The 25,880-nt window shown below is 40.7% G+C and overlaps 2 protein-coding genes across 6 annotated transcripts in view; one reads left to right on the top strand and one right to left on the bottom strand.

Annotated features, from left to right (window-relative positions):
* The window catches only part of ROS1 (ROS proto-oncogene 1, receptor tyrosine kinase), a 68,723-nt gene extending 56,679 nt beyond the window's left edge, over window positions 1-12,044 (top strand). For both annotated transcript variants that reach the window (XM_038133005.1, XM_038133006.1), the window contains 2 exons: window positions 1,491-1,654; window positions 11,750-12,044. In XM_038133005.1, the coding sequence (XP_037988933.1) occupies window positions 1,491-1,654; window positions 11,750-11,895 (310 nt within the window). In that variant the 3' untranslated portion in view covers window positions 11,896-12,044. The remainder of the gene's footprint in view (window positions 1-1,490; window positions 1,655-11,749) is intronic.
* The window catches only part of VGLL2 (vestigial like family member 2), a 28,234-nt gene continuing 5,296 nt past the window's right edge, over window positions 2,943-25,880 (bottom strand). For 3 of the 4 annotated variants that reach the window (XM_038133007.1, XM_038133009.1, XM_038133010.1), the window contains exons 4-6: window positions 22,061-25,359; window positions 5,641-5,698; window positions 2,943-5,524 (exon numbers count right to left, since the gene is read on the bottom strand). In XM_038133007.1, the coding sequence (XP_037988935.1) occupies window positions 25,316-25,359 (44 nt within the window). In that variant the 3' untranslated portion in view covers window positions 2,943-5,524; window positions 5,641-5,698; window positions 22,061-25,315. The remainder of the gene's footprint in view (window positions 5,525-5,640; window positions 5,699-22,060; window positions 25,360-25,880) is intronic. The other variant, XM_038133008.1, reaches the window with a different exon arrangement.

Below are 25,880 nucleotides of genomic sequence, written 5' to 3'. Positions count from 1 at the left end.
CTACCAACAAGCATGACCAGAAAGAAGATTGTTTGGCTTCCAGCATCCAAGGCTGGAATTCAGTGTGACAGACACCTTGCTGGCAGCAGAAGGAAAACTAGTAATTTAACCTTATTTTGAAACCTATTCAGTGTTTTCCTTTCTATATTTCCGGTGTCATCAGTAATAACCAATACACATGAAAGTAAGCAGATGAAGTGATTCATAGTGTTAGGAAGCCAATACCACTTTTTAAATTCTTAAAACGGATTTTCAAAATTTCATGGAATCCTTTTGAAAAAAAACCAGTTACTCTGTTCAACTTGAAAACCACAAGAATACCGGTTGATGAAAAGTGGCTCTGGAACAATTTTTCTACTCCCATTCTCATTTGACACTAATATTTTAATAAAAAATACCATTGAAAAATCAGAAGCCGAGCGATTCCTCCCAGCTGTCACTGAGGGCTTTTTGAGATGCCCAGTTGTGGTGAAGGACAGCAGTCATCTTTTTAAGACGGATAAGCGAGGATCTGAGCAAGGCAATTCATTTCACATAACAGATTAACGCCTGGTATCACATAGCAGCAGGTCTGGGAAGATGTTTGTCAGGGGAGGGTTTGAACTTAAGGCTTAGAGGTAAATGCTCCACATTCCAGATGCAGCTTCCTGAACCAGCCTTTCACTGGCTGCTCTCTGGTTTTGAGACTCTGAGACCTCTTTCCACTCCCAACACTTAGCATGTCCAGGTGTTGACTGTGTTTTGGTTTTCAGCCTGTCTCTCCCTGGCTTTTGTAGGATTTGGTTTTGTGTAGCATAAACTCACCTTGAGCAAGGAATAAAAACCAACCCTATCATTTAGACAAACAGAAGGTAAATTTTCCACTAATGGTAGTGATAGAATTTTTCAAGGTGGGCTGGAATCCCTGCACCCAGAGGAAATTCATACCATGCTTGCCTTTGGGAAACTTATTCCTATTTGTTTTGGTCTGGAGGTAGAAGTTAAAATTAACTGTCCCTGTGCTGGAGGGTTTACCTTGAACTTCTCCTAAATGTGAAGTAGCTTGGGTTGAAGGAGGATTAAATAAGTTGAAAACTTCAGGTTCATTTCTGATTTTACACTTCCTTTCTTTTGGTTTTTTTGTTTGGTTGTTTTTTTTTTTTTTTTTTTTTTTTTCCCTGTGAGAGAATTTCCTCATCTGCTTTCTTAGAAAGTATCCCTGACTTCTTCAGTGAAAGTAGATGCTCATGGCAAATGTGTCTTTTTGTTTAATGTTGTATCTGCTTCCAATCTCAAAAACATCCATCTTCAAAAAATTAAAATGTTTTATAGTAATTATTACCGACTTTAATTTGATTTAATTTGTTTTTCATTGCCTCAGCAGCTGATGATAATCTTTGTACCACACAGAAAGTTTTCAGGCCAAACTTGCTTCCCAGATGTTTAATGGTAAGTGTTGAGATGAATGACTCTATTATCAGTTTTGTTTGCACTTAAATTTTCTTTTTCAGATGTGATTTAATGACAAGGTGCTGGTCCCAAGAACCTCACAACAGACCTGCTTTTTCTTATATTCATGACAAGCTGCAAGAGATAAGACACTCTCCACTGTCCCTCACCTGCTGCCTTGAAAACAAAGAGGCATCAACTGGAGTCATCAATGAAGCTTTTGAAGGTGAGTCTGGGCCAGCACCCGCTACTCTTGTGGCCTCTGCCCTGTAAGCAAAGTGCTTTTCATTGCATTTCTCACTGCCTCAAGTTCTCTGGCTGTTACATGGAAACAGCAAAGATTTACCTCTACCATACTGTACATGTAAAGGTTCATTCTGTGCCTGGGAGGTACAACAAATTAGATGAAGGTTGTATAAGATTACCAAGCAAAAAGGCCCAGATGAAGTTGTAATTAAGCCTGACTCACAGAGACATCCAGTTTACATTGGAATTCTGAATAGTTCACAACCCTGTTCCACTAGAATAGATGCCTAAGTTCCTTGCAGAGCCAGGAATAGCCTTAGAAGGCCTCCATGTGGAAATCTGTCCCAATTTCAGAGACATCTATGACCTGTCCATGAGCTAAACACGGCCATTAGGCACTTCCTCTAGGAGTACTGGTTCAGCAGCCACCTACAAGTGGGGCATCATTTAGGCACCCTAGTGAGGTAGCCTTTATCCAAGCCCAAATCCTTATCGATTCAGGCCTTGCCTGTGCTCTGCACACTGTGAACAAATAAACTGAGTGATATAAACTAAGGGAAGGCATACTTAAGATATGGGACACAACAAAGCTCAATTATATAAGAACATTATTAAGGTTGTGAAGACAGGAATTAAGATAAAACTAATGCTAAATTTGAAGTTGTCTGTGCAACGGGGATTTAAATCATCTAAATATGGAAATTAACATCCTGGCTGGGCCAGAATAGTAATCTATTCACATCCTGCAGTAGTTCATGACTAACGAAATATTGAGAAAAAGTGAACAATATTAGTAAACAATGTGATCCGAATTCCAGGAAAAGAAAATTTTTATCAGTTGAAATATTTCACTTTTATTTCACAGATTATTTTTTTCATTTAATCTGTTTGCGTGCCATGGTTTTATAATGAAAAATATTGAATGGTAAAAGAACTACTTTCTGTTCTAGAAAAACCAAACCTGACTGTTTCTAAAATATCTAAAGGCTTTGTTTGGGAAGTGATTTTTTGTGGTTTTTTTTTTCCCTTCACAAATTGTTACTGAACTAGGAACTCACCCGGATTCACAAACAGTTTTGATACTTCAGTACTTCTTGTTTTCCTAAAAACTTCCTGGTTCATCCCCGGAATGACACAGTACTCAATTACACAACTACATAGACATTTTTCTTCAGGATACTCTCTATATTCAAATCACTGGCATTGTTCAATTGTCACTTAATTTGATATTTTGCTAATCTTTATCATTTGGTGAAGCTTTACAAATGTCAGTTTATTATTTTATTTATGTCAAATCCAGTCTATTCATGGCATGTTTACATTACAAGACTAAAAAGTTTATAAAGACATGAAGGGACCAGGACAGATAATCTATCATTTCATGCTTTTTTAGCAGCTGATTTCACACCCTTATGCAATAATGAAAAACAATTTGCATACAGTGTAATTCTTTAGTTTCTTTAAGGGTATCTTAGCTCTCAATAATGACATTCAGGAAAGAGATACTTCGTCTGGCACAAATGTAAGCCTGGCATTAGCTTAGGAAAGGACTACAGCCAATTAATTAGGCACTATGCCCAAGCTAATAGGCCTTACACTTTGGATGGACTTTATCTCACCTAAATGCAGCTGTCTACAGGCTAGGAGCCTCATCCAGGATACTCTTCTAGGTAGCTCTGCTGTCAGAAGCAGAAAGTGACAGCTCCTGTTTTTTGGGCATGTATCACAGCAAGAAAGGGGTCACCTTTTGCCTCATTCTTCACTGATGATGGTTGGCATCCAGGTGACTTGCCTTATTTAATTTGGTTCACATAGAGTCACAGGGTGGTCAAGGGACTGGAAGGGACCCCTGGAAGTCATCCAGTCCAGCATCCCTGCTCTAGCAATTTACATTACTCACAGGACACTCACCAAACACATTACTCAGAATAGTGTCCAAAATAAATAATCTCAGCTATAGTATTTCAGACTAGATGTTCAATTTTCAGATGGCTACAGGAGCAGAGCATCCACTGGGCACAGGGCTGTACTGATTCAATTGCTTGCACCCACTCCTGAGCTAGTTTGGTTTCCTGGCTTAGACATCTCTTCTCTTGTGTTCCCTAACTCCACAGGCAAGAGAGACATGAAAACTAACAGAGTTAAGAAGTTCTTGTAGCATTACATCAATATCTGTCAAAATCTTTAGTAGGGCTGAAATTTCTGGAGAAACCTACCTTTCTGCTTCTTGGAACTGGGGAAAGGGGCTGGAAGATTGGTTACAGTGTTTGTGGTAGAATAGACCTGGCACAGATGTAACATGAAAGAGTTTTAGCTTCAGTGCAAGTCTCTGCTTAGCATGATAAGCCTGATCTTTCTCCAGCCGTTAACTTGCTCAATCAAAGCAAATAATTACTTTCAATGGGAGGACAAATACATATTCTTAATGTAAGAAACTATTTTGCCAAAATTCCAGGTTCTGCCACACAGCAGAGGTCACAGAAAAAAAGCCATTGTTTTGTTTATTTATCAGGAAAAAAATATGCATTCTTAGAAATTACCAAGTTGCAAAGGAAAACATGGATTGAGGCTTCCATAAAAGCATCAGTTTGTAGGACAAAAATTTGAAAAAAATCAGTTTAGTGCAGAAAATACAGTAGAATAATAGACTTTAAGGGTGGTCTTAATAATAGCTCTGTACTCCGTAATGTAATTTTAGTCAGAGAATCTGTTGACAGCAGTCACTTTTAAAATCAGACTCCATTAAACCTGTTTATAACAACTTGGTAAAATCTGGCCCACTGTGGTACGCAGGGCAATTCAGTGTAGGCAGAGCTTTGGCCTTCAGAACTTCTACTTGGCACACTCTTCTCCTGAGCCTTGGACCTTTCCCCACCAGCTGTCATGTTCCCTCTTCTGGCTTCCTCTCATTCTTCCCTTTCCATAGGTTCTGCCCAGCTGCTGTTGCCTCAGACCCATTGCTGGATCTGCATTGGGAGGAGAAGACAAAGCAACTGTTTTCATGCTTCCATTCAATGTTTTCATGCTTTAGTTCTCAAAAGTCCTTCTTAACTTCTCCTCAGGTTCATTTGGTGATTCTCATATAGGAAATACCCTTCAGGAGACAGGGTAACTTGAATTTTATTCATCTGCATGTCATCCTTCCATTTAAATGTATTTTAAAAGACTAAACAGTTGACTAGCTCTTTACATGTATAATGCCATACTAATTTTCCTGTATATTTATAATTGACCTGTAGGTTAGCTCCCTCTTTCCCCAAGCACAGTCTTAATAAGCCCGTTAAAATGTTATGATGTTTACTTGATTGAAGTTCTAGAGTCCCTGTGACATCTTATTGTTGCTGGATTTTCTCACCAAGGACGCATGCATGTCAGTTTTCTGTAGCTCTCCAGCCTTGAATTAATTTGACAGCTTTTCTGCCTGCCATGTTAATCTCATGCCATGGAATTCAGTAAGATGTGGGCTCCAGAAGTGAGATTGATTTAAGCAAGAAAAGGCCATTCAGGTTCTACTTGAGTTTCCAGACTAGAATGTGTGTTCCACTATGACCCTGTCAAAAACAGTTTGGGGCATGCAATATGTCTCAGACTGCAGTTTGTAACACATTATAATAAGTTAGTGATTTTTAAAATTTTTATTCATTTATAGCTGGGACTAAGTGAAGTATTTCTTGTGTTCATAGTAGTAGAAGAAAGATGACAGCCAAAACAAATAATCCAAAAGTCTGTTCCATGATGGATTGTCCTCAACAATATTTTCCAAAAATGTTACACGGTCATTGGCCTTTGTGTGTAATGAAACTCCAGCCACTAGCATCCAGCCAAGAAATGCTTGCTCTCACCAGGTGACCTAGTTTCAAAAGAAAGAGACAAATGTCAAGCAAAGTGAAATTACATGCCTCAAAATATCTAAGATACTTAGCCTTACAGGGAATCATACATCTTCCAAATTCTGTTGTGTCTTACCTAGCCACACTTCTAGCAGATCCGTGCATGCTGTTGGTGATTTTCATAGGTGGGAGAGCTGAAAAACATTAGATTTTCTCAATAACCTTAATGCCAGTACAGTGTGACACAGAGATGGAAAATGTGGGTAAACCAATACAGACAGGCTGCTAGTGGACAGCATAGGGATAGCAAGAGGGGCACATGCTGTGTTATTGCAAGAGTTACCCTTCTAAAGCAGGCATCAAGTGTCAACAAACACGCCTGAGTAATACCAGCACCTCCTGGCACTGCTGCATTGGAAGGGAGGGAAGTAAACTCAGGACCAAGGTCTACCAGTTTAGAGTTTTTCCTTCTTGCTCTGACAGGCTTTCCCAAGACATTGATTTTGGGCTTAAAGTAGCAGTGACAATATTTATTTGAGTCAGGGCAGCACTACCCAGCCGGAGGACTGAGACACGAGTGGGTTTTGAATTCAATGGGAATTTCCTGAGCACAGGCCCTGTCACCAGAATTCCCATTAATTGCTGAAAGATAGTCTGTTCTTCCCCCAGTTCCAAGAAGTGCAGCATGCTAGAAGGACAGCCCTGCATTGCTGTAAAAATAACTGGACCATCTATTTTCAGACATCAGTTTTTACATTTGCACATATAAGACAGCACTATAGCTTTTCAGGTCCCGTGAGTGCCCCTTTACAGATGGAAACACCTGTTTGATTTGGCAAACGCCTTTCCTGACATCAGACAACTGGGCTTTGAGCAGCTGGAGAGACTTCTTGCCTTTATGACCCAGAAGGACTATTCTTATCAGAATAGCCTTCTTATCGGGCTACTCCTCACTATGCCTTTTGGACCTATATGGAAAAGATGTCTAATTACTCAGAAAAAGAGGCTCCTCTGGCAAGAGGAGATGCCAGGCATCTGGAGAAAATCCAGGATAAAAAACTAAAGACTGAAAGGAAACATATTTGGCCTCAAAACCATTATTTTTAAATTCCTAAACTGGAGATATTGCTTGAAAAATGTGGCAAGATACAAGAGTTAGAATTTAGAGATGTTTATCTTTTTCATTTTTATTTCCAAAGCCAGTGTATTTCTTTCTTCAGCAGTTCAAGTACTTGCTAAAACTGTCATTTGTATTTTTTTTAAATCTCTGCACAAAATTTTGCACTGAGAGGACTTGATATTAAAGCTAGAATCAGCAATTTCATCATTAATTATATGTTTGCTCTCTGTACTGGCTGAGTACCTGGGGGTTTTTTTCGCCATGTAAGAGTCATCAGTTTATTTTCCCAAACCCAACTGCCTTTTAAAAACTACTCTACACACCTCTCTGAATGTAAAATAATCACTTGGGCAAATGGAAGCTTCTCTAAAGAAGATGTGTTGATAAGCAACATTTTTAGAACCTTGTATCTAGTCTCCTTTGTATTTTTCTGAAATTCAGTAATCCTCTTCCCCACTTAGCTTAGTGAGCGGCTGACCCAAAGCCTGCAGAGGTCAGGGAAAAGGCTGCTTCCAAAAAAAGAGTGAGTGATTACAACACTGCAAGAAAAGGGGAACTTGGTGGTGTAATAATTTCTCATTTGTACTCCAGACAAATGGTGTTTGATTCCAGAGAGTGCACATGAGCCATATGATGCTGCAAGTGAAGTCACGTCAGCACTTTGCCATAGACCGAAGGAAAAAATCAGATGGTGTAAGACTGTAAGAGCTGAAGTTTGTGTAGACAGATGTGGATAGATATAGGCAACTAAAACATAAAAACTGCATTTACACTGGGTATCTAGGCTGTTTGACAATCACCTGAAACTCATGGACGTATTCAGAGGATGTTAATGTGTAAAGGCAAGGATGTGAATTAAGCATCTTCACAAAGTGATTCATTCCTCCTTTCTCTGTTGACTGTAAAGACAGCCTAGGCAAGGAGCTTAAATTGGACATGTAAGACTTGGGTGGTTAAAACTTGGTAAAATGAATCCTGTTTTGTAACCTGGAGAAAGGGAGTGCTTTCCTATTTGTATAGTCTTACTGCAAATGTAGAATTGGGGTTTTTTTGTACAAATATATTATAAATTTTAACAAGCTAGGTAAGAAGCAGGTTTATATCTGTAATAACTAGGACACAGAGATTTCAGTACACAGGTCTCTAAAAATACTTTAAAAGAAAAAGAGAGGCACTGCTTCAAGCAGATTAGTGCAGGGGAAATGTAGGGTGAACAAAATTCTCACTTTTAGCACCTTTAGTGTCTGACAGAATAGCAAAGCTCAGTGAGTCACCCTCAAACCATGCAAGATCATATGCTTCATTAGGCAGGAAACACAGATATATCTCCACTGATACATAATACAGAGTGGAGTATTAAAACGGATATATATTTGTTCTATTTATATTCTTACTGGCTATGTGCAGAAACTGAAACACGGCTCCTCCAGCTCCAGGTGGCCATCAGGTATCAGGAAAATATTCTCTACAAAGGAGCTGTCTCCTTGAGCTAACCAATGTGGCTGAAGTAAAGAAGTCAAGGTTCAATAGCCACTGTTTTCACCCTTAACAAAGATATGTCATCAGGTGTTTCTCTTGAATGTGTTTGCTGGGGGGTATATCTTTCATCCATGCCAGTAAGTCAGCCAGTCTCTTGTTTACTGCCACATACATTGTGTAGCAGTGACAAAGGACAGAGTATGTACCAGAAAAAGAGGAGGGTATTACTGAGAAACAGGAAATGTGGCTGGACTTCTAAATACCTTACCATACTGAAGGTGCTAAGCATCATATGGGATTATGTCACCCGGAATTAGTAACGTCTCAGGCTGGCTACTTAGCTGGTGTAAATTGGTGGCACCCTACTGGTTTCAATGGAACTTCATTAATTTATGCTAGCTGAGGGTCTGGCCCTGAAATAGCTGTAATATAAGATCAGCATCTCTAGATGAGTTTATTCAGTCTCAACCAATCAGCTTTTCTACTGACATTCTTTCTCTTCTTAAAAGTTGTCACCTTCTTGAATTTAAACACCAAAACCCCCTCGTCTGCTTATCAAGACATCACAAAAATTTGCACCCTTCTAGGCAGGACTTCAAAACATGTTGTGAGCCCCCAGAGTTTACCAAGCAGGCAAGGACAGGCACTCTGTGATCGTGAGGCAGGACCCACGGCCTGGCTCGGCACTGCGGCTGCCCTGTGACAGGAAGCAGCCGACTGAGGTGCTGGGATGGGGAAGGGGAAAGCACAGATTTTATCAGGTCAGGGCTGGTCTTCTCAGAGGAGGCTAAGCAAGCAAACTCTATTCCTCTATAGTATGAGTCAGGCGATCATTGTTTCGTGAGTCAGTTAACGTGGGGCTCTCTAGAGTAAGATTCTGCCTGTCCCCAGAGAGAGGTGTTGTAATTCATTTACCTGCAGTTTGGCTCAGATGTGCTTTAAGCACAAGTTCTAAGCACAGCTCTGCTAGGAAAAGTGTACAGCAAGGTCAAAGCCACATGCATTTAGGACCTGAGACGTGTCTGTGCAAGTACAATGCTGAGCTTTGAACTTGCCATTTTAGCTGTAGGAAGCAGCCTGGTACAGCACAGAGCTCAGTGGGATCCTGCTTCTCAGTAGGGTACTCCTCTCAGCCTGTACAAAGCTCTGGACTGACAGGGCAAGCCTGCCTCGTGCCCTGAGGTAGGTTGTTTAAAGCAAATCTGGGTAACTCTATACTATGCAGCAGTTCACAGTGTAGACAAACCCTCAGAATTCAAGCCTGTAGAGCTGGCTCTCCGGCATGACTTCAGATTTTATGAAGGTACTCCTTGGACGTCTCCTCTTGGGGTGTTTTGTTGACTCAGCCTAGCTTTGCTTGTGAAATCTGAGGGGATCACATCACATGGTTTATCCTGCATTTACTCACGTATAACCCAGCATGACTGTACATCAATCAACTAATTTTAGCGATGTTAAAACTGAAAAGAAAATAGTGATATCTTATAAATATACCAACCTGCCTCTCCACTCCGGTTTCTCTCTATATTCCTTCAATTTCTTAACATTTTTTAGGAGGACCTTTCAGAGGTTATTCAGAATTCTCTGAATTGACTTACGGCTTCCCAGGGCGCTGGTAGTGCTTCTAGTCCTCACATTTCTGGGGAAATTTTACAACGTAACATGATTTTTTTTCTTCAATCACTAATTTTTAGTATTTTGTGTCTCCATCCATTCTTCTGCTCCAACTAAATGAGTAAAAAAAATTTGCTTGCTTTGCTGACTTACATAACAGTCAAGCATGGTACTATATAACTTGAGGTCTTTGTGTAGCTTTGCCTTATAGAGCAGAATGGTGCTAAACTTTCATCAGCACTGAACACTGCACTAAGAGATGACTCAACAGTGAAGGAAAGGGCACTTACAGTCAAAAATGTCACAGTCAAAGTGGCAATGTATCTTACACATGTCATGTCATAGGAGAAAGGTCATCAATATTATATTCTTCCTCCATCATTGGATATGATAAGAATATTCTGCAAAAATAGTATTTCTTCCTTATTGCATTCCCACAGCTCAAAAAGTAAAACCAAGGCAAGGTGTTTGATTTTTTAGCTCTTTTTTTTCTGTAATGAGAAACACAGTGGCGCATAAGCTGAAAAAGGATTATAAAATTTTATATATTCTCTAGTTCTTCAGAACTGTTGGGGAAAGAATTAGTAATGTATCTATATATCTGGTAAAAATATCTCAGTGACCTCATACTCACATTTGTGTAAACATCACCTCATCAGTTCCAGATACTTATACAGGAAACAAATCTGAATGCTCCTCTAGTGTTCTATACTTAGGCAGGTCAGCCGGCATATGTCTGGTCTGTAAATACCCAGTTTTACTTGGGTCCTTATTTTAAGGTTTCCCTCTTAAGAGTTTGCTGCAAACGTCCCCTCAGCATTTGCCTGTGTGCCTTTTCCGAAGCAAATTGTCCCTGAAGGTTGCCATTAAGTTAAACAAAAAAGACAACTACAAAGAAGAGCTGAATTGGTTGGTAAAGGCTTAGTTGGAGCTGAATTACTAAATATGGCCATAATAGCCCTGAACTGACAAAGTGAGTATCAAATGATTTCTCATTGCTGTCAGTCACTGTGGTATGCGACCACAGTTTGCTCTGTGCCCCAAACCCCATCTTGCTAACAGGTTTCTAAAATCAAAATTCTCTTTCAGGCTTTTCCTGATAATATTTCCTATTCTAATGGACTCTGGCATGTGGAATAAATTTCCGAATTTATAGCTTGGGGAGATGTGTGATTATAGTGACATAATAAATTGTGTGTTGCCCGGTGGAATAGCACAGTGCTTGTGATTCCTTTGAACAGATAACCCTGAATGTCACATGCTTAATTTTTCAGTTATGAAGTAAAATAAGGAGGGAGTGTAATAAAAGAGGGTACACGTTACAAAAATAAATGCAAAAGATATTTAAAATATTTAAAATAAATATTTTTTAAAATGCAAATTGTTAACTAAGCAATCAAGTTATAAGTGCTACCACTTGTAACTTGATTGCTTAGTTAACAATTTCTATATTTTAAAAAATTTATATCCCCTGCAATAAATCTCAAGCAACTATGTATAGGTAAATGCATCAAATTAAGGAAAAATTGAAAGTTTTTTAAAATGTGAAAAACACAGTGGATTGCCAAGTTCAAGTTTCTAGAAGGGCAGAATACTAGAGAGACAGAAGTCTAGACTACTCCTCTAGAGAGACCATATATAATGATTTTGTAGATAGAAAACTGCCAATGTTACAGGACTCTGTTCAGATTAAAATCACTCTTGCTTTGTGCTTCTTTGCAAGGAAAAGAAGCAAGTCATGCATTCATGACGATACTGCTGCCTCTGGAGGTATGAACACTGATAAGTAACCTTTCCCAAGTGATTTACCTAAAGTTCTGGTCCACACAGACAATAGCAGAAAATAAATTTGAATCATCATTCTTATGAGGTCACTAGACCAACTTTCTCCAACAGCTGTCTGATTTTGTGTGCTTTCTAATACGGCATGTATATTACTGAGCTGTTGTATTTACTTTTTAAAAAAAAATTAGAAATATTTTTCCATTTTGTTTTCTTTTCTCTTTCTTTTTTTTTTTTTCTTTTAATGCAGATAATGATATCCCATGTGCAGATTCAGACAGCATACTTTCAGCCACACTAATGGAAACAAGGAATCAAGAGGGCTTAAATTATTTGGTACTAGTCAAAGAAGGCAACCCAGATGAAGAAAGCATAAATTCTGCTGAAATTAGTTAAGTCTGGTTACTGCTGTTTAAGAGAGTGAAAGAGAAAAAAACTCTCACAAGACATAAGCTAAGGAAAATATTCTGCATGTTATCATACTTACAGAGGTGTCTGGAGAAAAAATAAATGCAACTCTTTAATAAAACTACCAGAAAACATAATAAGGTGCTGAATGTTGTGTATCAGGATAAGACAGAAATGACATAGCCTTTGATTTTCTACACGTTATCTCACAGGAGATAGTTTACAGCAAAAAAACTTGCATCAGACAGTAAGGGATTTTACTGTGGTATTAAGTTTATACACTCACATATGCCTCAGCCACAAGACAGCCCTTCCAAAAAGGGAGTACTGGTATGCTGCTTCAAAAAACAGACCAGCTTCTTCATGAAGAAAACCAAACAGTTGAAGTCTAACTTCTCTGTGCACAAACAGGATTTTACAAACTGAAAAAAGCAACATAAATATCAAACTCTAAATCAGAAACCAACTGAAGAAAGGTGACCAGGTTGCCCACTGCTGCAGGTGGTCCATTTCACTAATTAATTTAAACAAATGTTTGCAATCATCTTGCATATTAAGTTGCACAGCAATTGATCTGACAGTCTGGACAGTCCTGTTTTCTTACATTTCTTCTCCTTTGCTTTTTTGAACGTTCATCGTCCCTGTTTATTTTTTTATCATACTGGGTGAAAGGAGGTACTCTTCCTTGGTGTGTTTGGAGATCAACTCAAAGTATATAATAAAATTTCATACAAATAATTATTGAATAAAAGACAGCAATAAGCTTTTTTCCAACCTTTCATTGTGAGAAGCAGTTTGCAAATTATACAGAGCTATTCACTGACATCTTTCAGGAAGCTAGAAACATGCTATAATTTTATGCAAATATTTTATAATGGGGCACACTAGAGAGTAGTTAAGGGTCTATCTGATATCAGAATGTATACATTTGTAAGAAGCAACTTCACTGCAATCAAACTTCAAAAGTTTCTTAAATGGAGATTCAATGCAGATGAAAAAAATTTGGAGTCTCAACATTTTACTAAAATGAAATAGAAATTCCTAATTTTGAATTAGGATTCTCCAAAGTCCCTGAAAAAGCTCTTTCAAGCATTATATAAATATTTTTCTTCATCTACAAATCAGTGTAAAAGACAGATTTGCTAATAAATACAATTGCAGCTCTTCGTTATGCTCACCAGACCATGAGCAATTGATAAACAAATAAATACTGTATTATGTTTCCTTCCTCTTCGAGTGCTGCTTGATTGGTTGTACAGTGATTCCTTGCATTTCAGTAATTTAAAAATTACTAACGTTTGCTAACCTATGGCATGTGGTGGCCAGAAACCAGGAGGATCCCTTTTCTGTAGCCACCACACCTGAATATGTTCTGTGTGCATGGTTTGACTTAAGTCAAGAAGACTGCTCAGTCAGCAAGCCACAGACAAAGGTTTTGAACAACAGGACTACATACGATAGCTTTTTCTTTAGCAGGAGAAACCTTCAATACTCCCAAAATTTTGTCAAGACAATACCTTTCAGAGGCCTCATGAGTGCCTGTGATGTGATATCCTGAGTCAATTCAGTTTTGTGTAGGTCTGCATTAAAAAAGAATCGTGGAAGAGCCTAACCAACGTGTGAAAACTGGGTTAGTGGGAAAGATGAGCACGAGGGACAGAGAGCAGTCAGGAGTAATGCCCTCCAGGTCTTGAAGCTCTCACAAATACACAAAGCAGTACAGAAGGAAAAAAGGTAAGGTAATTCTTGTGTTCACATTTTGTAAATGTTGCAAGGCAAACCTAGTTTTAATGAAAAAATTAGCACAGCAGGATGAGAAAGAAGTGTCAAGTTTAACACACTGCCCATAAATGAAACCTTAGGATACGGACCAGCAATCTATGCTTTTTGTACCTTATAGTATGAAAAATGTATTGGACAGGATAAAAAATTACCTTATTGATCCAAATTTGAGGATCCTGATCTATAGCTTGTTGAATTCAGTGGAAGACACAATACCTACCTTTCCCAGTAATTGCAGTCATCTGAGTCATGCTCGGTGATACAGTGTGAGCTCTGACCATGGCTACTACCCATACACTGGCCAAAACTCCATTGTCCTTCCCTCATTTTCCTGCCTTAAAGAAGTAATTATGCAAATGCAACTATTCCTTTGAGTTATGGTAAAGCTGAATTTGATGCAGGCAAATAGCTTCATTTGCATCCACCCATGATTCTACTTGAAGAGAGTTTCTTAATCCCTCATACTTCTGTATCACCCTTCTCCCTACACGTCTTCATGATTTCACCTTCTCTGTCTTATTGAAGTGTTGCTTCCTCTCTTCATTCAAACTCTTCTTGATTTTTCATGTTTATCTCAGCAGCACTTAGTCACTACCAGGAGATCACCACTTGCCTTCCAGCAGACAGGTCTGATGGCAGTTTTCATGCTGCTTTTTGACAGAGTAGGAATGAGAATGAAAGACCTCTTGAACACATTCTCTCTTGGGTAGGGAAATGGGTACTGCCTGGCCTATGTTAGCCTCTATTTTTACCTCCTCCTATCACAGACCAAGGGAAAGAGTCAAGAAACCCTTGAATTCAAATGTCTTGACCTCCCTGGCCACAGGTTTTAAATAAGTATAGATGGATTTAAAGGTGATAACATCATTTAAAGAAAGTAAATATTTATCAGAAAGATTATATGTGAGATAAGGGTAGTATAAGGAATGTGAACCCAGTTTTCAACTGCTGTAAATCAGGTTAGGTATGTTAAGCTAAGCTGATGCACAGCAGTATAAAATCTGTCTCCAAGTATTTAGCTTAAATTAGTCCTGAGACAGGTAGACCTATGCCCAGCCAGTTCCTCAAAAAAGGAGGACTAATCTCTTTAAGTCTCCTCCATTTTATTGCTGAGCATGACATTTCATGGCGTGGAATATCTCTTTGGTTAACTTGAGTCATCTGCCTGCTTGTGTCCCCTCTCAATGTCTTGTGCACCCTCAGTTTATTCACTGAGCAGGGGGCACAAAGTGAGCAGCAGAGAAGGCTTTGATTCTGTGCAGGCACTTTTTATCAATATCTAAAATATTACTGTGTTATCAGTATTGTTTTGGTTGCAAATCTAAAATACAACACAAGATGAGCTGCAGTGAATAAACTCCAACCCAGTACAGTCTCTAAGCTGCTGGGGAGAAGAGACGTGCTTCCAGGCAGCAACCAGGAGATGCCCCAGGTGAGTCTCTGGGCCATAGCCAGTTTCTGTCTCAGGCTCTTCAGTGTTCCTTGATGCCAGCACAAACCCTGAGCAGCAATGGTGAGCACGCTGCACAAATGATGCCACACACACAATCCACAAGTGCTGGGCTCCCAAATGGCCATGGCTGAACTCTGAGCTGTGCTTGCATAGACGTGGTTATATCATGTGTCTGTAGCTGGTTTGTCTGCAGACTTGGCATGCATATGAATGGGTGAAAAATATTCTACTTCTGCCTATGATTAGAATTTCCTACAACCCAACACAAATGCTGAGGTGATTAATTAATGTTTGCAAATTATTCTGTAAATGCAAAGGCCATTGGCAGATGTTACTAATTAACTAAGACAGAATTTTCAGTCTTCTGAATTTTAAGTCTTCTCTCTTCAGGTTTACAGCAGGTGGTAGCACCCAGCCATCAGTACATTTCTGTTTTTTAGGGTTGATTGCAAGAGCTTTTGAGCTGGCACATACTGATGACCAGAGCTATCCAAAACCCGTGTACCTCATGCTTTCTATTTGGGATCCATGATCAGGATACTATGAAAGAAAAACAAATTTTTATGACAAGAATATTGAGTTCTTAGTAGATCAAAGATTAAATTATGGAAATGTTTATGTAGCTGAGAGATATGCCAGGCTCTAGCAGGATCATTCTCTGATTCCCATGTGCCACAGAGGGAGGGCCCGATGACATAAGCTATGGGAATGTGGCTGCCAAGAGCTCTGAAGAGAAAATCTATACAGCTTGAAAGGATAATTTGTTGAGATATGAAAGGCAAAAGACATCCTTGGTTTTATCACATTGGACAGAAAAACTTGGGGTGTCAAGATGATTTCTTTGGTTTTTTTTATATTTATATATCAGGTCTCATCTTCTCTGGGAGACTTTGCTGTCATTCATTCAATGGCATGATCACAGGATTTGGGAAACTTAAAAATGACCACCAGAAAAGCAGAAGGTTGTATAGCTACGCTGCTAACACAAGTTTTTTTCTGTTAGTCTTTGTTACCTGCAGAAACTCATTAGTGGTGAGGACAAGAAAGTCAAGGACTAAGTTGACCTCAGCCTAACTTGTCTGAGAACCTCAAGCTAGGGTCCAGCACTGAGACAAAAGTTGTTGTTCCTCAGCTTTCCTGGTACCCTAGATAACAGAGCCTAGCAACACCCTCTGGATCAGTGTCCCTCAAAATTTGCTTCTCTCACCATTTGGATAGAAGGGCACAAATATCCTGACAGCAGAGTCACTGCACCCTTGCTTTCCATGACAGTTTTCAGCAAAGGAAGTTTAACCATCTATTTGAATTGACTAATGTCTCCAGGTTCTTTCCTCTTTTTAAAAATTTTTCTTTGACATCTCTGGCATGCTGTCTGTGATGATTTGAGTCCTCAGGTGTGGCTTTACTGAGCATAACCAGGTGAAATTGATCCCCTTTAATTTGGGTTTAGGACTATGCATTTTAATGGTGAAGGCAAGATTTAGATTCAGATTTACCTCTTTCTACACAAAGTTGATATTAATTCAGCTAGACCTGAAAAAGGATGTTGCAGAAAAGAATGTCTGTAAAATAGCCCTGGCAGTTCTGTTAATGGTTAAAAAATTCTAACTCAGTTTCATTTAATTAATTCTTGAAAAAATCTTTGTTACACACATACTTCTAGTTGCAGAAGCTTGCAAATCAGATGGATTTTTCAAACAATCATGGCTGCATTTATAATGACACTTAGCAACTCTAACTGATATTATGTTCTATAATGACACTTAGCAACTCTAACTGATATTATGTTTTAACTCTAAAAAATAGCTAGAAACCCAGGGTATCAAAGCCAAGAGAAGATGCCAAAATATTGTTGTTATTGCTACTGACATAACTGATACTGCTGTATAAATAACCCTTTTTTATGATGTATTAACTTCTTTGTATGACATCTTCAGTTTGGAGGATGTTCATCGCTGCCTTCAATATTTCACTGTAAGAACAGAGTTGTAAAATAACCACTCTCTGTTTGGATATTAATTCCTTTTATAATTCTGTTGACATAGCTGGATTTTCTTTCTGGAATAGAATAGAATCATTTAGGTTGGAAAAGACTTCTAAGATCATTGAGTTCAACCATCAACCCAGCACTTCCAAATGCATCAGTAAACCATGTCCCTAAGCACCACATTTACATGTCTTTTAAGTACTTCAGGAGTGGTGACTCCATCACTTCCCTGGGCAGCTTGTTCCAATGCTTGACAGCCTTTTTTGAGAAGAAATGTCCCATAAAACCCAACCTAAACCTCCCCTTGTGCAACTTGAGGCTTTTTCCTCTCATTGTGTCACTTGTTACTTAGGAGATGAGACAGACCTCCACCTTTTTATAACCTCCTTTCAGGCAGTCATAGAGAGTGATAAAGTTACTCTTGAGCCTCCTTTTCTCCAGGCTAAGCAAGCCCAATTACCTCAGCTGGTCCACATAAGATTTCTGCTCAAGACCCTTCACCAGCTCTGATGCCCTTCACAGATTCACGGAATCAAGGTTGGAAATGATCTCCAAGATCATGGAGTCCAACTTTTGACTAATCACCACTTTGTCAACTAAACCATAGCACTAAGTGCCATGTGTGGTCATTTCTTGGACACTTCCGGGGACAGTGACTCTGCCACCTCAGCAATCCATTCCAGTGCTTGACAACCCTTTCCATGAAGAAATTCTTCCTAATATCCAATGTGAGCCACCTCTTGTACAGCTTGAAGATATGTCCCCTTGTCCTGCCACTCGTTGCCTAGCACCTCACTACAGCTTCCTTTCAGGCAGTTGTAGAGTATGATAAAGTCTCCTCTAAGTCTCTTTTTCTCCAGTCTAAGCAATCGCAGCTCCCTCAGCTGCTCCTTAGAAGACTTGTGCTCCAGACCCTTCACCAGCTCTGTTGCCCTTCTCTGGTCATGCTCCAGCACTTCAATGTCCTTCTTGTCATGAGGGGCCCAGAACTGGGCGTAGGTTTCCAGGTGTGGCCTCACCAGTGCTGGGTACAGAGGGACAATGCCTTCCCTGGTGCTGCTGGCCGCACAATTTCTGACAGAAGCCAGGATGCCATTGGCTTTCTTGGCCACCTGGGCACAGCTGGATCATGCTCAGTTGGATGCCAACCAGCACCCCCAGGTCCTTTCCTCTGGGGAGTTTCCCAGCCACTCTTCCCCCAACCTGTAGTGCTGCCTGGGGTTGTTGTGACCCAAGGGCAGGGCATGCCACTTGGCTTTGTTGAACCTCATCCCACTGGCCTTGGCCCATGGATCCCGCTTGTCCAGATCCCTCCATAGAGCCTTTCTGCCCTACAGCAGATCAATACTCCTGCCTAGCTTGGTATTGCCTGCAAAGTGACTGAGGCTACACTCAGCTCCCTCATCCATATCACTGATAAAGATATTAAACAGGACTGGACCCAGCACTGAGCCTCGGGGGACACCACTTGTGACCGCTGCACACTGGGCGTAACCCCACTGACCACTGCTCTCTGGGCCCAGCCACCCAGCCAGCTTTTTACACAGTGAGCTGGGTAAAACCCCAGCCAAGCCATGAACAGCCAGACTCTTCAGGAGAATGCTGTGGGAAACAGTGTAAAAGGCTTTGCTGAAGCCCAGATAAACAATATCCACAGCCTTTTCCTCATCCACTAAGTGGGACATCTTGCCATAGAAGGAGATCAGGTTAGTCAAGCAAGACCTGCCTTATGTAAGCCCATGCTGCCTGAGCCTGATTCCCTGATTGTCCTGCATGTGTTGTGTGATGGTCCTCAAGGTGATCTGATCCATTCAGGAAATGCTTCTGTTCAGAATTTTTTATTCAGGAAATGCTTTCTGGAATGCCTACCTATCTACAAACAGAAACAAATTTCTGGGGAAAAGTGTTACTAAAAATCTCTTTAGAATACTTTGATTCAGTTTTATATTATGAGTAAAATACTCAATCTTGATGGAAGCAATATAAGAAAGAGTACTGACAAAGTGACTATAGCTGCAAACACCCTATCATTACCATGTTTGCACAGTTGTGTTTTGGCTCAGATCACAGAGTCCTGCAGGTCCTAAGTGGAATATATGTTACTGGGGCATGGGAAGCAATAAAAGATATATGAGTTATAGGATGGCTTTTAAAAAACAAGCCTATGTACAAAGAGGTTGGACTGTGAATTGTCTTATGACTGTTACTCTAAGGACTAAACAAATATAAAAATTGCAGATTTTTTATCTGATCTACTTTTTTATTTAATGGCATAAGTGTCAAAGGAAAACAATAACATTCTCTTGGAAATACACTCCGAAAGAGTGTAAACAAAATCAAATAAAAGTGCTGTCTTAAATACAGGATTTGCATTTTCTTAGCAGAATAAACTCTCTGCCTTGACTCCCTGTGCACTCACTGAAGTGGAGGTCATGGCTAGTGACAACTGGGAGCTGTTCCTGGAGGCTTTCTTGCCTTTTTAGGTTATGAGGGTCTCTGTGTGTTTAGGATAATATGATTGACGGCTCCACTCCGGCCCCAATTAGCACCCTATAATTTATTAGCTTCTGCTTTCAGATTATGCGTTAACTTCACAAATATTTCAACCACGGAAACAGCAGCTATCAAGTGTCTCTTTCCTGATCCAGCTCACTTGGACTGCAGTTAAATACAAGGAGGGAGCTGTGTAGGTCTGTCAAGAGAGAATAATCATTTGTGTCTCTGTGCAACAGGGGCTGTCACAGTTCTTTAGGACCCAGCTTCTGGAAAAAAGGAGTTGTTCCACTGGATCAGAATCAGGGGCTAGGATTGGTTCCTGCCACAGAGGTTCACTGCAGGATTGAGACCAATTGCACTGGCTATTCCTGAGAAGGCTCGTGTTTGTCCAACTCAGTTTATCATGTAAATACTGACTCCATGCAAACAACATCAGCAGGAAAGTTTGTGTCCCTCCTAACACTGCTTCTTTGCTCCTTGCTGCTGTAATGTGGGGCCAGAGTACTAAGTGAGGGAGGCAAGAGCCTGGGTGAGGCGGGAGAATAGAGGAAATGAGATGCAAAGTTGGGGTGGGTATGATGAGGGAGGAGGGGCACCTTGCAGCTGTACCCAAGCCAGGTAGGGCAGAAGGAAATGTGCCATGCCACAGGGAGATGGAGAACCCTCAGTATATCCAATGTGGTATTACGTCTCCTAATGGGACAGCACTCCTGCCAGGTGTTTACCCTGCCTTTACCATGAATGAATCAGCAACTGGCACATACCTAAAGAAATGCTCCCGTCCTTGGCCAGCCTGTTCTTTTGTGGGCTGCAGCTGACAAATGGCAGTGCCCATGCATGAGACTGGGGGCCAGGAGAGTGCACATCTGCACCTTACAGCCCAATGCTCCTGCACCTCTGCACCCCTGCACAGCTGCACGCCTATGCTCCTGTACCCTGCACACCTGCACACCTGCACCCTGCATCCCTGCATCCCTGCACTCTTACACTCCCACAGTCTTGCACCCTGCGCACCTGCATCTCTGCATTTGCGCTCTCTGCATCCCTGCACTCCTACACTCCCACACTCCTGAATGGGCTCTTCCAGCACCTTCCCTATCTCTTGCGGGACCTGACGCAGAGAGGGCAGGTCCAGGAGGATGGGACATAGCACCCCAGGGCCTCTTTTCTGCAATTTGCACTTACAGCTTTGATGCACGTTGTTCCTGGGTTATACCTGGCTAAGGAGGCAGTAGAAGATGCACTGCAAAAGTAACTCCTCCTTTGAGACTAGAAATGGACACGAAGAACCCAGGCTGAGTGGCTTGTCGCTACATTCAGATTAGATAATAGTGTTACCATGCTGGCAACTAAATTAAGAGTATAGTTCCCTAAGCTGTAGTCCCAAAGCTTGGCAAGTGACTGAAGGAAAACTCTTTTTTCTTTTTTTTTCTTTTTTCTTTTTCTTTTTCTTTTTCTTTTTCTTTTTCTTTTTCTTTTTCTTTTTCTTTTTCTTTTTCTTTTTCTTTTTCTTTTTCTTTTTCTTTTTCTTTTTCTTTTTCTTTTTCTTTTTCTTTTTCTTTTCTTTCTTTTTTGTCTTCTCTTCCCCCTATTCCTTTCTTTTTTTTTTTTTAAATTATCTTCTACTTGCATTTCCCCATTCAAAATTGCCGAGCATACAAAATCAATGTCTCACTCCTGAAAATAACCATAGGACTCTCTCCTTTCCCTGCTGCAACTGCTCCTCTGGGTGGCAGGCCCGGGAAGACAGCCAAGACACTACAATCCTCCACAGGAGCTGGCTCATCCTTCTGTAATCAAAAGGGCACGTTAATTACAACACTTGCCCAGAAAAAGATGCACAGCAACTGTCAGTTAGAGAACGCTGCTGCATCCAAAGCCACCAGCAGCATTTTCCTCCCTTCCAAGAAGGGCCCAACATTTAAGCCCTAGCTAGAGCTTGTCTTATGAGCCTAAATATGACTTCAAAGGGAAGGCGAGAAGGGTCGGCAGCTCCTGACCCAAGGAGGAGACAGGGCAGATACATTTCCCCAGAGGCAGCAGCACACAGTCTAGGGGACGCAAAAGGGATTATTCAACCTCTCTTTCACCCTTTGTCCCCTCCCTTCCTGCTCCTCTGCTGAGGGTTCCTACGGCAAACACACCAGAAAAGTAGGTAAGAAATAAGCAACATTACCCTAAAGCTCTCTGACACTAGACTCTAAGTGTAGAGGCACATACATGCATTTGCATCATGCTTCATTCTTGTGACTGCAGCTGTACTGAAGCAAAGACCTCGTTAAAATAAAGCAGAGACTGCACCCACAAATGCCATGCTCTATCCTCACCTCCATCCTTCCCTTGACAGATCACTTTTAACCTTAGAGATCATTAAAACAGTATACTCCTTCAAACTTTGCTACTTTTCAGCTATTTCCAGAAAGGGAAATAAGTACCTGTGGTGAATACATCCAGAGCTCATTTTGAAAACTCCTTGTGGAGAAGACGCTCTTGCTATTGGGCAGCAGCAGATACCCTTGCTGTGTCCAGCACTGCCATGCTCTGCAGCAGATGCTGTCCCTCTGCCTTCTTCGCTGAACACTGCACGAATGTGTCTGAAGCTGTTTGTGTCTGTTTGTCCGTCCCAGCTGGGCTAGTCTGTTTGTCAGGTGGGCAGATAGAGAGCATGGTGTGGTGCATGACATTCAGAAAGGGACAGCAGGAGGATCTGCTGTCCAGGCTGCAGAGATGGGGACTCACATCCCTTTCAGTGCATGACAAGCATGTGACAGGTAATATTTATGTAACATCTAAGAAGGGTTTCTTTTGTAATTCCAGATTTCCTACAAGCGTTCATGACTAAGGGAGTAGTGACCTATGATGCAAAGAGGAATAAAACAGACTTGAGAAATGGCATGGAGGTCACGCGCACTGTTACTGCATTAGGAGCTGTGGCCCCAGTCCTGCAAAGACTAATACACAAGCCTTAAAGCCTGGTGATCCTTCAGGAATCAGAATAACACAGACTGAGTAAAACTGCAAGGATTAGCCAAAACAAGGCATGTGTGCTTTCAGGCTGCAGTCCACCCAGAGCAGGACTGTTTTTAAAAAGTTGTTTGTACCTTTAGCACCTTGAGCCACTGTCTTGGCTTTTGTGTTTAGATGTTTTCATCATAAAGCAGCAAAAAATGTACCCACAGAACAAATGCCAAAACCAATATTAATGGGTTCATTGCATAAATTCTTGTGCTTGAATATATTCACAGTCAAAATGAATTGTAAATGCCAATGTAGCAAATGACTCATTTATGCTTATATGAATATTTCCAAATGTATTTGGGCTGCATCACTCAGCCCTCCTTGGTAAGAATTGCAGAGAAGAGGGGAGGAAAAAAGAAAGAAAAAAGAAATAATTGTGGTGAAGCACAACCAATCATAGAATCAGATTTATCTTTTAAAAAACCCAAAAAAACAAACTTAAAAAACAGCTGAAAAGCCCTCAGGAAAATGCTCACAAAATGACCCTGCTAACTTTAAGCTTCTGCAGTCAGACAGTATTTTTAATTACCTTTCTGCTGCAAAAAGCTGGTGCCTTCTTCCTTGATAAACACCTTGGAATGCTTTTGGTTTAACAAATAATGTAAATTCTGGGGTCATTCCCTTGCCCCTCGCAGCTTGTCTGGGATCTGGCTATTTGGAGGCTGAGGGAAAAACACCCTTCATTTTGTCTGGCTGAGGGAATCACTGCAAGTCTTCCCTGCCGTTTGCTGAGCTCTGGCTGGAGGTGCTCCTGGTCAGCTTCTCACAGTATGTACTCACACTGCTTTGTCAAACTCTTTCTGTTAGGATTCCTATTCTTTCCCAGGAACTGAGTTATCACCAAACCTAGGAGAAGCAAGTTTGGGTTATTCATAACTCCACTCCTGACACACGGTGAACATTATGCCAAATGTTGTCAGAGTTTGAAAGGTAAAAACTCTGATCTCAGCACAAAAGTTCATTTTCTACTGTTTCTCCCAGTGTCGGGGGTAATGTTAGGAATTTCCTACTATATGCCTTAAAATTTGTCAGCTTCAAAGACATTACATTAAGGAAAAAAACCAAAACAGGATAGTATTGGGATCAGATGTTTTGTCTATAAAAAACTCAGCTTTTAGATATAAAGTGCCATTTCTACCCTGTTTCAGTAATTATTCATCACTTGGTAGTAACATTTTAATTTACCACCTCAATAGCAGTTCTATATGCTACAGTCCCCTCTTCTAGACAAAGAAATATGGAGCAGCTCCCTTTAACCAATCTTACAGCCACACCATACTCTAAAATGTAGCACTGCAATGGTCTCATATTATCTTATCTTTTGTATTTATCTCTGTGTATTTGACTCACCAAGAAAAAATTTTCAGCTGCTAGGATTTCTATTTATCTTTCATGAAAAATAATAAAATAACTCACTTCATCCAAGTGAGAGCTGTGGTTTCTGGTTCACCCTGGAGTTTCCAGTTTGCCTCATTTCTCTTATTTAGCTTTAATTCTTCATTAAAGTACACAGGATGAATGAAGGAGATACCTTTAATACAGCTTTGCTACTGTTAAATATCTATTTGCCCCTTTCAAAAAACCCCAAACAAAACAACTACTAAAGTGGCAAAATGACAGCAACAAGTAGACAAAGGGAAGTGTTAGAGGCAACTCAGAACTAATGTCCACCAAGTGCTTTTTGTTCTGGTGTTCCCTTTAAAGGCTGTTGGGTTGGAGGTGAGCCATTCTTCATGACATTCCTTTCTCCCCCTGCTTTAAGAGGGTTTAACTTTCACCAGAAAATGTTTATTGTAAAAAGAAAAAAAAGAAAAAAAAAAAAAAGCCACCAAAAAAACCAACCAAAACCAACCAAACAACCCTACCCCCAACCAAACAACTGTTATACAGCCAATGCAATGTGCCAGACTTTGAGAAGTGCCACCTTGGTTTTCGTCTTTCTGGGATTTAAGCAGTTGTGAGGGGAACAGCTGCATATCTGTAAGTCCAGGGCAGGTGGCCCCAGTCAGACACTTGCCACTCACAACTACAAAGCTGAAAAATCTGACTAGTTCCTTGATAGTCCGAAAAAGTTCATGAGTTCCAGTTTCTTCTCCTTTTACTTTTCTATAATGCAAAAAAAAATCCAGTTCAAAACTGCTGAGTATCTTTCCCATTGTTGCATTCAAGAAATAACTTTCACTGCCATAAAAAAATATTCACACCACCGAAAAACCCCCACAATTTCCCCTGTTGCCTGTATGAAGGCCAGTGGTTTTGCATCACCATCCATGTCATTTGACTCTTTCAGAGTAGTCTGGCTGCGAGTCTGGGTGTGGGGTCTGTTTAAATAGAAGTTCAATGTCTTTGGCTCTCTTCTTGCAACAGAATGACTTTTCTCTCCGAAAGAAGTCTAAAGTATCACCCTTGCAATGCCAGGTCCTTTTAAATCCCGTTGTCTTTCCCCGAGCAGCAGGGCCACGGTGGGCTTGGAAAAGGGCAAGGGGGGATCTGAGAGTCTTTGAGTCAGCACATCAGCTCAGAAGGGATCCACCACAGAAGGAGTAACGGCGAGCTGCAAACCAAGATCAGAAGCTGTTACAAACTGACCCGATTTCAGCTCTGAATGCCACCATGTCTAACGGGTAGAGAGCTACAGGGGAGAGCCAAGGGAAGAAGAGTGAAGGACAGCTCTAAAACCAGTACAGATCCTTGCTTTTATCCTGAGGTTGCAAACCTGAGAATGGAGAGAAGAAAAAAAAAAAAAAGGAAGAAGAAAAATAGGTACAGGCATTTAAGAACAGAGGAAAACAAATTCTATTTCTTGCCAGCTGAGATCAGTCTAAAGCATGGGATCTCCAGAGCCCCAGAAGGCTGTGAAACAAGAAGAAGAGCCCAAGCCAGACTGGAGAAAGTCCCTCCTGTTTAAAGTGAGGACACCATAAGGAGCCATTAGTGGCTGCAATAATGAAACCGGCATGAAGCAGTCTTTCCTTCCCTTTATAACCACTGACTCGGGATCTGTCACTGCTGACTGTGCCTGCGCACCCATTTTTGTCAGCACTATAGCCACAGCCTTGGTTCCAGACACCCCAACAGGCACCAGGGGAAGGCCACTGCCTTTTTCACTCAGTAAATGCAATTGTGCTTTCATCTCAAAAACTGGAAGGAGAAGGTAATTAAGGAGAGGAGCTAGTTCATGAACCCGCATGGTGTCTAGAAAAGACCCCTCAGGGCAGCACATGGACAGGGCCAAGC

The sequence above is a fragment of the Motacilla alba genome, chromosome 3 (genome assembly GCF_015832195.1).
Source record: "Motacilla alba alba isolate MOTALB_02 chromosome 3, Motacilla_alba_V1.0_pri, whole genome shotgun sequence".
Taxonomy (NCBI): Eukaryota; Metazoa; Chordata; class Aves; order Passeriformes; family Motacillidae; genus Motacilla; species Motacilla alba.
The sequence above is the reverse complement of the archived record's forward strand: the minus strand, read 5'-3'. Positions and strand labels throughout refer to the sequence as shown.